At 37.5% G+C, this 12,857-nt stretch overlaps 1 protein-coding gene across 1 annotated transcript; it reads right to left on the bottom strand.

The window, feature by feature from the left end:
* Positions 1 to 10,480: 10,480 nt before the first annotated feature.
* OR9K16 (olfactory receptor family 9 subfamily K member 16) lies at positions 10,481 to 11,452 on the bottom strand. Its single transcript, XM_059887290.1, is given in 3 exon segments — positions 10,481 to 10,796; positions 10,798 to 10,885; positions 10,888 to 11,452. Coding segments are annotated over 3 exon segments (939 nt in total). The 5' UTR covers positions 11,423 to 11,452.
* Between the last annotated feature and the right edge of the window lie 1,405 nt (positions 11,453 to 12,857).

Here is a 12,857-nt window from a genome sequence, read left to right as displayed (position 1 = left end):
ATCAAAACCTATACCAGCTTTATTCTTAATATCTAAAAACTGAACTCACATCAACTGCCCATTTACTTAAGAGTGTATAAACAAATTTTCATATATGTGTACAATGGAAAATGGAAAATACCCAGCAATAGAAAGAATAAATTACTTATACATGACAAAATAAATAAATCTCAAAGTCATTCTACTCAGTGAAGAAGCCTGAGAAGAAAGAGCACATGCTGTATGATTCTAGTATATATCATTCAGATCATTGGTTATCTGGAGATGGGTTTAGAGTGAAGAGTGGACTGAAGGGAGGCATAATCATCTTTTGGAAAATATGGTAATATTCTCTATTTTGATGTGGTGGCATTTTCATCAATGCCAAAACTCATGGAATTGTGCACTTTGAATGCATAATGCTTATTTCACACCAATTATTTCTCAATAAAGTGCTTTAAAAAATAATGATTAGATTTTTTTTAGACCCAAGTATTTGCATTGTAAAGACTCAGAAATACTTTGTTTTTAAAAGAAGTTTTTATTTTCACCTGTAAAATAGAAAGTTATGCACGAAATTTGAAATTTTATTATTACTATGTATTAATTATATATTTATTATTTATGACATTCTGAATATTAAAAGTAGGCTGGGGGGGCGGTCCTAAGATGGTGGAGGAATAGGATGGGGAGACTACTTTCTCTCCTGCAAATTCATCAAAAGAACATTTGAACGCTGAGTACATTCTACAAAACAACTTCTGAATGCTGACAGAGGACATCAGGCACCCAGAAAAGCAGCCCATTGTCTTTGAAAGGAGATAGGGAAAAATATAAAAGATAAAAAGACAGACAAAAGAGGTAGGGACAGAGATCCGTCCTGGGAAGGGAGTCTTAAAAAAGAGGTTTCCAAACACCAGGAAACACTCTCACTGGCAAGTCTGTGGCGAGCCTTGGAACCTCAGAGGGCAACATAAATGTGAGGAAAAATAAATAAATAATTAAAACCCACAGATTACGTGCCCAACAGTAACTCCCAGTGGAGAAGCAGCACAGATGCCAGCACCCACCATTAGCAAGTGGGGGCTGGGAAGGGAGGCCCGGGCTGTATTGCTTAGAGTAAGGACTCGGCCTGAATGTCCCGAGGGCAATCTGAGGGAACTAGCTTGGGCTAGCAAACCAGACTGTGGGATAGCTACCACGTGAAAAGCCCTAACCTAAGACACTGCCAGGCCTGCTCACAGAACAAAGGACTGAGCAGAGCTAGTTAGCTGCGGACTGGCCCATCGCCCACCAGAGACAGGCGGGCGAGGGCAGCCAGAGCCGGAAGGGGGCAATCGCGGCCCCAGAGAGGCATCATCTACCAAACTGCAAGCAGGCTTCGTTGCTAACCAAGATTTCTTGGGATTCTGGATAGTAGACATCCACCTGAGAAGGTGTGCCGGTTGTACACCCAGAAAACCGAGTGGTAGGGACGGGGGAGGTGATAAGTTACAGCAACTGCGCTCGCCAAACACCTGGTCACCTGAGCTATACAGACCTGGGAAGGGCACAAAATGCAGGCCCAACCCAGTCTGTGCCTTTGAGGAGTACCCGAGTACCTGAACCTGAGTGGCTTAGACCTGGGAAGTGCATACAACCCAGGGCTAGCCTCAGACAGTTCCCGGCAGACCAATCTAGAGCCTAAGCAGTGTAGACAGGGAAAGCACACATGCCATGAGCCGGGGCAAACCCAGTGTGGCCGAGACACTGTGAGCACACACCAATGTTATTTGTTTGCAGCGTTCCTCCCTCCCCACAGCACAACTGAACAAGCGAGCCTAAAAAAGTGTCCACCACCGCCTCTTTGTGTCAGGGTGGAAATTAAATGCTGAAAAGGCCAGCAAACACAAGAAGCTAAAACAAACAGAGGGAACCACCTTGGCAGTGACAGATGGAGAAGTCTTGAGGTTATTGTAAGAATAAGACTGAAAACCAGAGGCAGGAGGTTTAAGTCCAAATCCTGAGAACACCAGAGAACTCCTGACTCCAGGGAACATTAATCAATAGGAGCTCATCAAATGCCTCCATACCTACACTTAAACCAAGCACCACCCAAGGGCCAACAAGTTCCAGAGCAAGATACCACATAAATTCTCCAGCAACACAGGAACATAGCCCTGAGCTTCAATATACAGGCTGCCCAAAGTCACTCCAAACGCACTGACATCTCAAAAGTCAGTACTGCACACTTCATAGAGAGGAAATCCAGCTCCACCTACCAGAACACCAACACAAGCTTCCCTAATCAGGAAACCTTGACAAGCCAGCCATCCAACTGCACCCACAGTGAGGAAACTCCACAAAAAAAGAGAACTCCACAAACTGCCAGAATACGGAAAGGCCACCCCAAACACAGCAATATAAACAAGATGAAGAGGCAGAGAAATACCCAGCAGGTAAAGGAACAGGATAAATGCCCACCAAACCAAACAAAAGAGGAAGGGATAGGGAATCTACCTGATAAAGAATTCTGAATAATGATAGTGAAAATGATCCAAAATCTTGAAAACAAAATGGAGTTACATATAAATAGCCTGGAGACAAGGATTGAGAAGATGCAAGAAAGGTTTAACAAGGACCTAGAAGAAATAAAAAATCAATATATAATGAATAGTGTAATAAATGAGATAAAAAACACTCTGCAGGGAACCAACAGTAGAATAATGGAGGCAGAAGATAGGATAAGTGAGGTGGAAGATAGAATGGTAGAAATAAATGAAACAGAGAGGAAAAAAGAAATGAATTAAAAGAAATGAGGAAAATCTCAGAGACCTCTGGGACAATGTTAAACACCCCAACATTCGAGTCATAGGAGTCCCAGAAGAAGAAGACAAAAAGAAAGACCATGAGAAAACACTTGAGGAGATAAAAGTTGAAAACTTCCCTAAAATGGGGAAGGAAATTATCACCTAAGTCCAAGAAACCCTGAGAGTCCCAAACAGGATAAACCCAAGGCAAAACACCCCAAGACACATACTAATCAAATTAACAAAGATCAAACACAAAGAAAAAATACTAAAATCAGCAAGGGAAAAACAACAAATAACCCACAAGGGGATTCCCATAAGGATAACAGCTGATCTTTCAATAGAAACTCTTCAGGCCAGGAGCGAATGGCAGGACATACTTAGTGATGAAAGAAAATAACCTACAGCTCAGATTACTGTACCCAGCAAGGATCTCTTTCACATATGAGGGAGAAATCAAAAGCTTTACAGACAAGCAAAAGCTGAGAGAATTCAGCACCACCAAACCAGCTCTCCAATAAATGCTAAAGTATCGTCTCTAGACAGGAAACATGGAAAGGGTGTATAAACTTGAACCCAAAACAATAAAGTAAATGGCAATGGGATCATACTTATTAATAATTACCTTAAATGTAAATGGGCTGAATGCCCCAAGCAAAAGACAAAGACTGGATGAATGGATACAAAAACAAGATACCTATATATGTTGTCTACAAGAGACCCACCTCAAAATGAGGGACACAAACAGACTGAAAGTGAAGGGCTGGAAAAAGATATTCCATGCAAATGGAGACCAAAAGAAATCAGGAGTAGAAATACTCATATCAGAGAAAATAGACTTTAAAACAAAGGCTGTGAAAAGAGACAAAGAAGGACACTATATAATGATCAAAGGATCAATCCAAGAAGAAGATATAACAATTATAAATATATATGCACCCAACATAAGAGCACTGCAATATGTAAGACAAATGTTAACAAGTATGAAAGGGGAAATTAACAATAACACAATAATAGTGGGAGACTTTAATACCCCACTCACACCTACGGATAGATCAACTAAACAGAAAATTAACAAGGAAACACAAACTTTAAATGATACAATAGACCAGTTAGACCTAATTGATATTTATAGGACTTTTCACCCCAAAACAATGAATTTCACCTTTTTCTCAAGCAGACAAGGAACCTTCTCCAGGATAGATCACATCCCGGGCCATAAATCTAGCCTTGGTTAAATACAAAAAAATTGAAATCATTCCAAGCATCTTTTCTGACCACTATGCAGTTAGATTAGATCTCAATAACAGGAGAAAAACTATAAAAAATTCCAACATATGGAGGCTGAACAACACGCTGCTGAAAAACCAAAATCACAGAAGAAATCAAAATATGCATAGAAATGAATGAAAATGAAGACACAACAACCCAAATCCTGTGGGACACTGTGAAAGCAGTGCTAAGGGGAATGTTCATAGCAATACAGGCATACTTCAAGAAACAAGAAAAAGTCAAATAAATAACCTAACTCTACACCTAAAGCAACTATAAAAGGAAGAAATGAAGAGCCCCAGGGTTAGTAGAAGGAAAGAAATCTTAAAAATTAGGGCAGAAATAAATGCAAAAGAAACAAAAGAGACCATAGCAAAAATCAACAAAGCCAAAACTGGTTCTTTGAGAGGATAAATAAAATGGACAAACCATTAGCCAGACTCATCAAGAAACAAAGGGAGAAAAATAAAATCAATAAAATTAGAAATGAAAATGGAGAGATCACAACAGACAACACAGAAATACAAAGGATCATAAGAGACTACTATCAGCAATTATATGCCAATAAAATGGACAACTTGGAAGAAATGGACATATTCTTAGAAAAGCACAACTTTTCAAAACTGAACCAGGAAGAAATAGAAAATCTTAACAGACCCATCATGAGCACGGAAATTGAAACTGTAATCAGAAATCTTCCAGCAAACAAAAGCCCAGGTCCAGACGGGCTTCACAGCTGAATTCTACCAAAAATTTAGAGAAGAGCTAACACCTATCCTACTCAAACTCTTCCAGAAAATTGCATAGGAAGGGAAACTTCTAAACTCATTCTATGAGGCCACCATCACTCTAACACCAAAACCTGACAAAGATGCCACAAAAAAAGAAAACTACAGGCCAATATCACTGATGAACATAGATGCAAAAATCCTTAATAAAATTCTAGCAAACAGAATCCAACAACACATTAAAAAGATCATACATCATGACCAAGTAGGCTTTATCCCAGGGATGCAAGGATTCTTCAATATCTGCAAGTCAATCAATGTAATACACCACATTAACAAATTGAAAAATAAAAGCCACATGATTATCTCAATAGATGCAGAGAAAGCCTTTGACAAAATTCAACATCCATTTATGATAAAAACTCTCCAGAAAGCAGGAATAGAAGGAACAAACCTCAACATAATAAAAGCTATATATGACAAACCCACAGCAAACATTATCCTCAATGGTGAAAAATTGAAAGCATTTCCTCTAAAGTCAGGAACAAGACAAGGGTGCCCACTTTCACCACTACTATTCAACATAGTTTTGGAAGTTTTGGGCACAGCAATCAGAGCAGAAAAATAAATAAAAGGAATCCAAATTGGAAAAGAAGAAGTAAAACTCTCACTGTTTGCAGATAACATGATCCTCTACATAAAAAACCCTAAAGACTCCACCAGAAAATTATTAGAGTACTCAATGACTATAGTAAAGTTGCAGGATATAAAATCAACACACAGAAATCCCTTGCATTCCTATACACTAATAGTGAGAAAATAGAAAGAGAAATTAAGGAAACAATTCCATTCACCATTGCAACGAAAAGAGTAAAATACTTAGGAATATATCTACCTAAAGAAACTAAAGACCTATATATAGAAAACCATAAAACACTGGTGAAAGAAATCAAGAAGGACACTAATAGATGGACAAATATACCATGTTCATGGATTGGAAGAATCAATAGAGTGAAAATGAGTATACAACCCAAAGCAATCTTTAGATTCAATGCAATTCCTATCAAGCTACCAACAGTATTTTTCACAGAGCTAGAACAAATAATTTCACAATTTGTATGGAAATACAAAAAACCTCGAATAGCCAAAGCAATCTTGAGAAAGAAGAATGGAACAGGAGGAATCAGCCTGCCTGACTTCAGGCTCTACTACAAAGCCACAGTCATCAAGACAGTATGGTACTGGCACAAAGACAGAAATATAGATCAATGGAACAAAATAGAAGGCCCAAAGATAAATCCATGCACATATGGATACCTTATCTTTGACAAAGGAGGCAAAAATATACAATGGAGAAAAGACAATCTCTTTAACAAGAGGTGCTGGGAAAACTGGTCAACCACTTGTGAAAGAATGAAACTAGAGCACTTTATAACACCATACACAAAAATAAACTCAAAATGGATTAAAGATCTAAACGTAAGACTAGAAACTATAAAACTCCTAGAGGAGAGCATAGGCAAAACACTCTCCGACATAAATCACAGCAGGATCCTCTATGACCCACCTCCCAGAACATTGGAAATAAAAGAAAAAATAAACAAATGGGACCTAATTAAAATCAAAAGCTTCTGCACAACAAAAGAAACTATAAGCAAGGTGAAAAGACAGCTTTCAGAATGGGAGAAAATAATAGCAGATGAAGTAACTGACAAAGAATTAATCTCAAAAATATACAAGCAACTCCTGCAGCTCAATTCCAGAAAAATAAATGACCCAATCAAAAAATGGGCCAAAGAACTAAACAGACATTTCTCCAAAGAAGACATACAGATGGCTAACGAACACATGAAAAGACGCTTAACATCACTCATTATCAGAGAAATGCAAATCAAAACCACAATAAGTATCATTTCACGCCAGTCAGAATGGCTGCTATCCAAAAGTCTACCAGCAATAAATGCTGGAGAGGGTATGGAGAAAAGGGAACCCTCTTACACTGTTGGTGGGAATGCAAACTAGTATAGCCATTATGGAGAACAGTGTGGAGATTCCTTAAAAACTGGAAATAGAACTTCCATCAGATCATATTAGATCAGTCACTCAGTTGTGTCCGACTCTTTGTGACCCCATGAACCACAGCATGCCAGGCCTCCCTGTCCATCACCAACTCCTGGAGTTCACTCAGACTCATGTCCGTCGAATCAGTGATGCCATCCAGCCATCTCATCCTCTGTTGTCCCCTTCTCCTCCTGTCCCCAATCCCTCCCAGCATCAGAGTCTTTTCCAATGAGTCAACTCTTTGCATGAGGTGGCGATCTTCATGACCCAGATAATCACGATGGTGTGATCACTGACCTAGAGCCAGACATCCTGGAATGTGAAGTCAAGTGGGCCTTAGAAAGCATTATTACAAACAAGGCTAGTAAAGGTGTTGGAATTCCAGTTGAGTTATTCCAAATCCTGAAAGATGATGCTGTGAAAGTGCTGCACTCAATATGCCAGCAAATTTGGAAAACTCAGCAGTGGCCACAGGACTGGAAAAGGTCAGTTTTCATTCCAATCCCAAAGAAAGAACTTCCATATGACCCAGCAATCCTACTGCTGGGCATACAACCTGAGGAAACCAGAATCGAAAGAGACACATGTACCCCAATATTCATTGCAGCACTGTTTATAATAGCCAGGACATGGAAGCAACCTAGATGTCCATCAGCAGATGAATGGATAAGAAAGCTGTGGTACATATACACAATGGAGTATTACTCAGCCATTAAAAAGAATACATTTGAATCAGTTCTAATGAGGTGGATGAAACTGGAGCCTATTATACAGAGTGAAGTAAGCCAGAAAGAAAAATACCAGTACAGTATACTAACACATATATATGGAATGTAGAAAGATGGTAACGATAACCCTGTATGCGAGACAGCAAAAGAGATACAGATGTATAGAACAGTCTTTTGGACTCTGTGGGAGACGGCGAGTGTGGGATGATTTGGGAGAATGGCATTGAAACCTGTATAATATCATATGTGAAATGAAACAACAGTCCAGATTCGATGCATGATACAGGGTGCTCGGGGCTGGTGCACTGTGATGACCCAGAGGGATGGGATGGGGAGGGAAATGGGAGGGGGGTTCAGGATGGGGAACACATATACACCCATGGTGGATTCATGTTGATATATGGCAAAACCAATACAATATTGTAAAGTAATTAGCCTCCAATTAAAATAAATAAATTTATATTAAAAAATAAAAGTAGGCTGAAGCTTTTGAATATAATTGCTGTTAGTATAGCAGCAGATGAATGAAGATTCAATATTATCAGCATTATTGTTTAAATTAAGAAAATCTTACTAGTTACAACACTGCAGTCAGCTATAATTATAAATGTAATCGGACATCACAAGATGACTTTAAAGAAGTAAGAATGTTTAGACAAGTGTAGCCTTTACGTTACTTAGTTCAGTTCAATTCAGTCACTCAGTCATGTCTGACTTTTGCGACCCCATGAACCACAGCACGCTAGGCCTCCCTGTCCATCACCAACTCACCAACTCCTGGAGCCTTCCCAAACTCATGTCCATCGAGTCGGTGATGCCATCCAACAATCTCATCCTCTGTCATCCCCTTCTCCTCCTGCCCTCACTCTTTCCCAGAATCAGGGTCTTCTCAAATAAGTCAGCTCTTCTCATCAGGTGGCCAAAATATTGGAGTTTCAGCTTCAACATCAGTCCTTCAATGAACACCCAGGACTGATCTACTTTAGCATGGACTGGTTGGATCTCCTTGCAGTCCAAGGGACTCTCAAGAGTCTTCTCCAACACCACAGTTCAAAAGCATCAATTCTTTGGTGTTCTGCTTTGTTTATAGTCCAACTCTCACATCCATACAAGACTACTGGAAAAACTATGGCCTTCACTAGACAGATCTTTGTTGGCAAAGTAATGTCTCTGCTTTTTAATATGCTGTCTAGGTTGGTCATAAATTTCCTTCCAAGGAGTAAGCATCTTTTAATTTCATGGTTGCAATCACCATCTGCAGTGATTTTGGAGCCCCCCAAAATAAAGTCTGAAAATGTTTCCACTGTTTCCCCATCTATTTGCCATGAAGTGATGGGACCAGATGCCATGATTGTAGTTTTCTGAATCTTAGGCATATATTAAACAGCATTCTTTCACGTGTAAAATGAAAAATCTTTCATGAAACACTTTGAGTCCTATGATGGAACAAAACTTCAATGTAGAAAATTCCTAATTATTTTCAGTTTCTTCTCATCTAAATCCCAGGCACAGGATCTTTGCCCATTAGACATTAGTAATTTTATATTAAACTGAGAAACAAGAGTTTCTGCAAAGTCAAGACAGTTGACCTTGGAACACATAGGCAAAAGCAGAATTTGAAAGCTCAGTCTGAGTTCTGAGAATATTTTCTTAACTCTTAATGATTAAATATTATTAATCATATTTTCTTCCTTATTTTATGAGGCAGCATTTTCCCAGTGAGAGGTTCTTAAACACTGAAATAATTATTCACTTCCACCAGGCCTCATTTTATTAACCATCCCAATATTCAGCTTAGTTTATCCATGGTTTTAAAGATATTCCCACTCTTCACTGTCTCATGTAAGACTGCTGTCATTAAAACAATGATAACCTCTCATTTGGATAATCAGAGGCTTTCTGTGATTCTCTTCTTCTACGAATATTTAGCTACCCAAAGTTAAAATGCAATTTTTCTATAATACAAATTTGAACACAATATATCCTTTTAAAAATCCACAGTGCTTCCCTGCTGCCTCAGAATAAAAGAAATCTTCCTTGTCTTGTTATATAGGTCTGTATGAGTTCCATGAATTTCTTTCTAAGTTTCTCTTATTCCCTCTCTTGTGCATTTAAATCAAGAACTAAATTTCAGGAAGTTTTGAAGTTTTCTTTGATTATTTAGATCACTCATCTTTAAAGACTGCACTCTATATGTATTTCTATATTTGCTTTTATGCACTGGGTTTAACATATGGCATGTTAGCTCTCTAGTCCGATATTTTCCCCTCAATTACTGTGACCTCAAGTAGAGAAATTACTTATGCCTAGGAATTTTTATAGGGCAAAGAGTCCATCAAAATTCAATAAATATTGGATTGATAAAAGAATTCTCACTAAGGCACATATAACAGAATACTAAATTTACTCATTTATTTTATCACAGTTTTCTTGTAAGAAGGAAGGACATCCAAAAATAATTTATCAGATTAATCAATATTCAAATGATGTGGAGATATAATTATTCATATCAGAGAAACCATGAAATAAATTCATTTAGCCTCTGGGCAATCAAGAGTTACTTACATGTCACCCTTCAGACTGTGCACTGCAGAGTGATTATCTCACTAATAGCTCACAAAGATTTCTTCAGTAAATATGATATTTCATTTGCTTATTACCTTAGATTGTGTTACCTCTACTAAGTACAGGTATATCCACATAACACATGTTACTAATGCAAGAAAATTGAAGAGGAAGCATAGAGAAAGTCATTCCAGTCTTGAATCAAAACAGGCAAACCATAGTCCAAATGTACTTTTCAGCTGTAAGTACATGGAATTCTAATAAATGAAAACTTTATGATTAAATATTTCTAAGATGAATGGGTACAACTTTTTAATCAGTTGCTTCCCCAAGTTGTTATAATTCCCAGGACTTTCATTTACATCACTGTAAAAATAGAATTAAAGTATCTTTTCTCTAGGCTCTTTCTCAGAGCTTCTTTGACATCTTTGTTCCTCAGAGAGTAAATCAAAGGGTTCAACATAGGAGTGACTAGGGTGTAACATAAGGAAGCCACTTTACTGAGCTCAGGAAATGTATCAGGAGTCAGATACATAAAAAGTACAGCACCACAGAGTACACTCACGACTCCTAGGTGAGAGCTGCAAGTGGAGAAGGCTTTCTTTCGCCCCTCAGTGGAGCATATTTTTAGAACTGTGGATACAATATATATATATGACACATTAATGACAATTAATGATAATGCTGCATAAGAAAAAAGAAACCAACTTATGAAAATAGAGATCAGAATAAGAAATCTTGTGAAGTGGACGGTCATCACAAAATGGTCAATGGTTCGAGATGCACAAAAGGATAAAGTAAATGTTATGCTAGTTTGAAGAACTGAGCTAATGCAGCCAAAAAAATAGGAACCAGCCACCAACTGAACACAGAGATGTGTTGACATCTGGACAGTGTAGAGGAATGGGCTGCATATGACAATGAAGCGGTCATAAGCCATGATTGCCAGGATAAATCCTTCAGTCACAATGAAGAGAGCAAAGAGAAAGAACTGGCTAATACAGCCTGCAAATGAGATGGACTTGCTCTCGGACCAGAAGTTGATCATAGCCTTGGGTGCAATAAGAGAAAAATAGAAGAGATCAATGAAGGAGAGGTTGCCTAGGAAAAAATACATTTGTGTGTTCAGCCTGGGGTCAGTCATAATAATGACCATCATGCCAATATTTCCTAGAAAGATCATGGTGTAGATAAGCAGAGATAGCAGGAAGAGGAGAATGTGAAGTTCTGGGTGGACCCTGAAGCTGACAAGAATGAAGTCAGTCGCTTCTGAGTAGTTGCTTATTCCCCTGTCACCCATGGCAGACAACTGCTGAGAGGCAGAAGGCAAAAGAAATGAAACTGCGACTTTGAGTCATCAATTCATCAATACACTCTTAAATGTAGCTATACATCATTTACTTCTTAATGAGAAAAGGTATACAAAACAATTTTAATGTCAATAAGATGCATGAATTTGGATTTAGATATTACTAAACTTCAGGAATTGTTATTCTATTAAACAATGAAAGAAGTTATTTGGTTATTTTATTTAAATCATACATTGGCAAGGATTTCTATAAGAAATTGGTGTATTTTATTGTCTAAAATTACTCACATTCTGAATTTCTATTCTTGCTATATTTATTGTTAAAAATTATCTTATTCAAATTAGGAGTATTACATCTTATCTAAAATAAGCATATTGCATGGAATCTCTATGGTAGTGTTTATAGCCATTATGATAGCTAAGTCAGTATTTGTGTCATTACATGACAGTATTAAAAATATTTGAAATATTTTTACTTTATTTTACCTCAATATATTTAGTTTCCATTGTTATTGGAGCCATCGTTGAAAACAGTGTGATTAAACAATATTGGTATGTTAAGTAAAATAAAAAATCACTAAAAGTAGATAAAGTTCTCTAACTATACTTCTAAACATACGTTCCTTTTCTCATATCAAAGTCATTCTCCCAAATACATGAATTTAAATTGCTTCATTACAAATGTTGAACTTGCATTAATAGTCATTAAATTTTAAAAAATGTGGTGATTACTTGGCCCTCTCTTTAAAAGCAAAGAGAGAAGTTGGTGAATATTCCAATCCTTATACCACAATGAACAACTTTCTACCAAGGCTGCATGAATCTAACCCTTTAGACAGAGAAAGTAAACTTCAGTGATATACATAAAGAAAATCCGTTTCCTGAATTCTAGTGTACCTGATATGTCTTAAAGTAAGGATAACTGGGTAACTATGGATATTTAAAGATCATAGCAACCTTGTATCACCCAGAGTCTGTGATCATGAGCTAGTGAATCAAAAATGGTGTTTTTAGTGGCCTCAGTTATTTTTAAATCTCTGATACCTTTTTCAAAAGTATTTTAGCATTGAGCTTTTACTCATCCTCTCTGATGGATTCCACTGGGAGAGGAGTAATCGTGAAGTCAATTATGGAGACATAAGTGTAGACTCCAGTGCTGTTGTCCATAAGGACTGAAATAACCTCAGGTACACTGTAGTAATAGTCCACATACAAGGAACTTTTCCTTCTATAGTTGTGTATGTCCTTTGGGAAATATTTCTGGACTTTATTTTCTTTACTGACAAAGAAAAACTTTATGGTATTATCTCAACATACATATTGGTAAGCATAGAAAAGAGATTTAAAAGTTTGCATATGAGGAAAGTTTTAGATAAATAAATATTTTAAGTTATGTAGTAAATTATACTTACGATTTTAAAAAGAA

Source organism: Bos taurus, chromosome 5, assembly GCF_002263795.3.
Source record: "Bos taurus isolate L1 Dominette 01449 registration number 42190680 breed Hereford chromosome 5, ARS-UCD2.0, whole genome shotgun sequence".
Taxonomy (NCBI): Eukaryota; Metazoa; Chordata; class Mammalia; order Artiodactyla; family Bovidae; genus Bos; species Bos taurus.
Note: the sequence above shows the minus strand (reverse complement) of the source record. Positions and strands in the feature narration are given on the sequence as shown.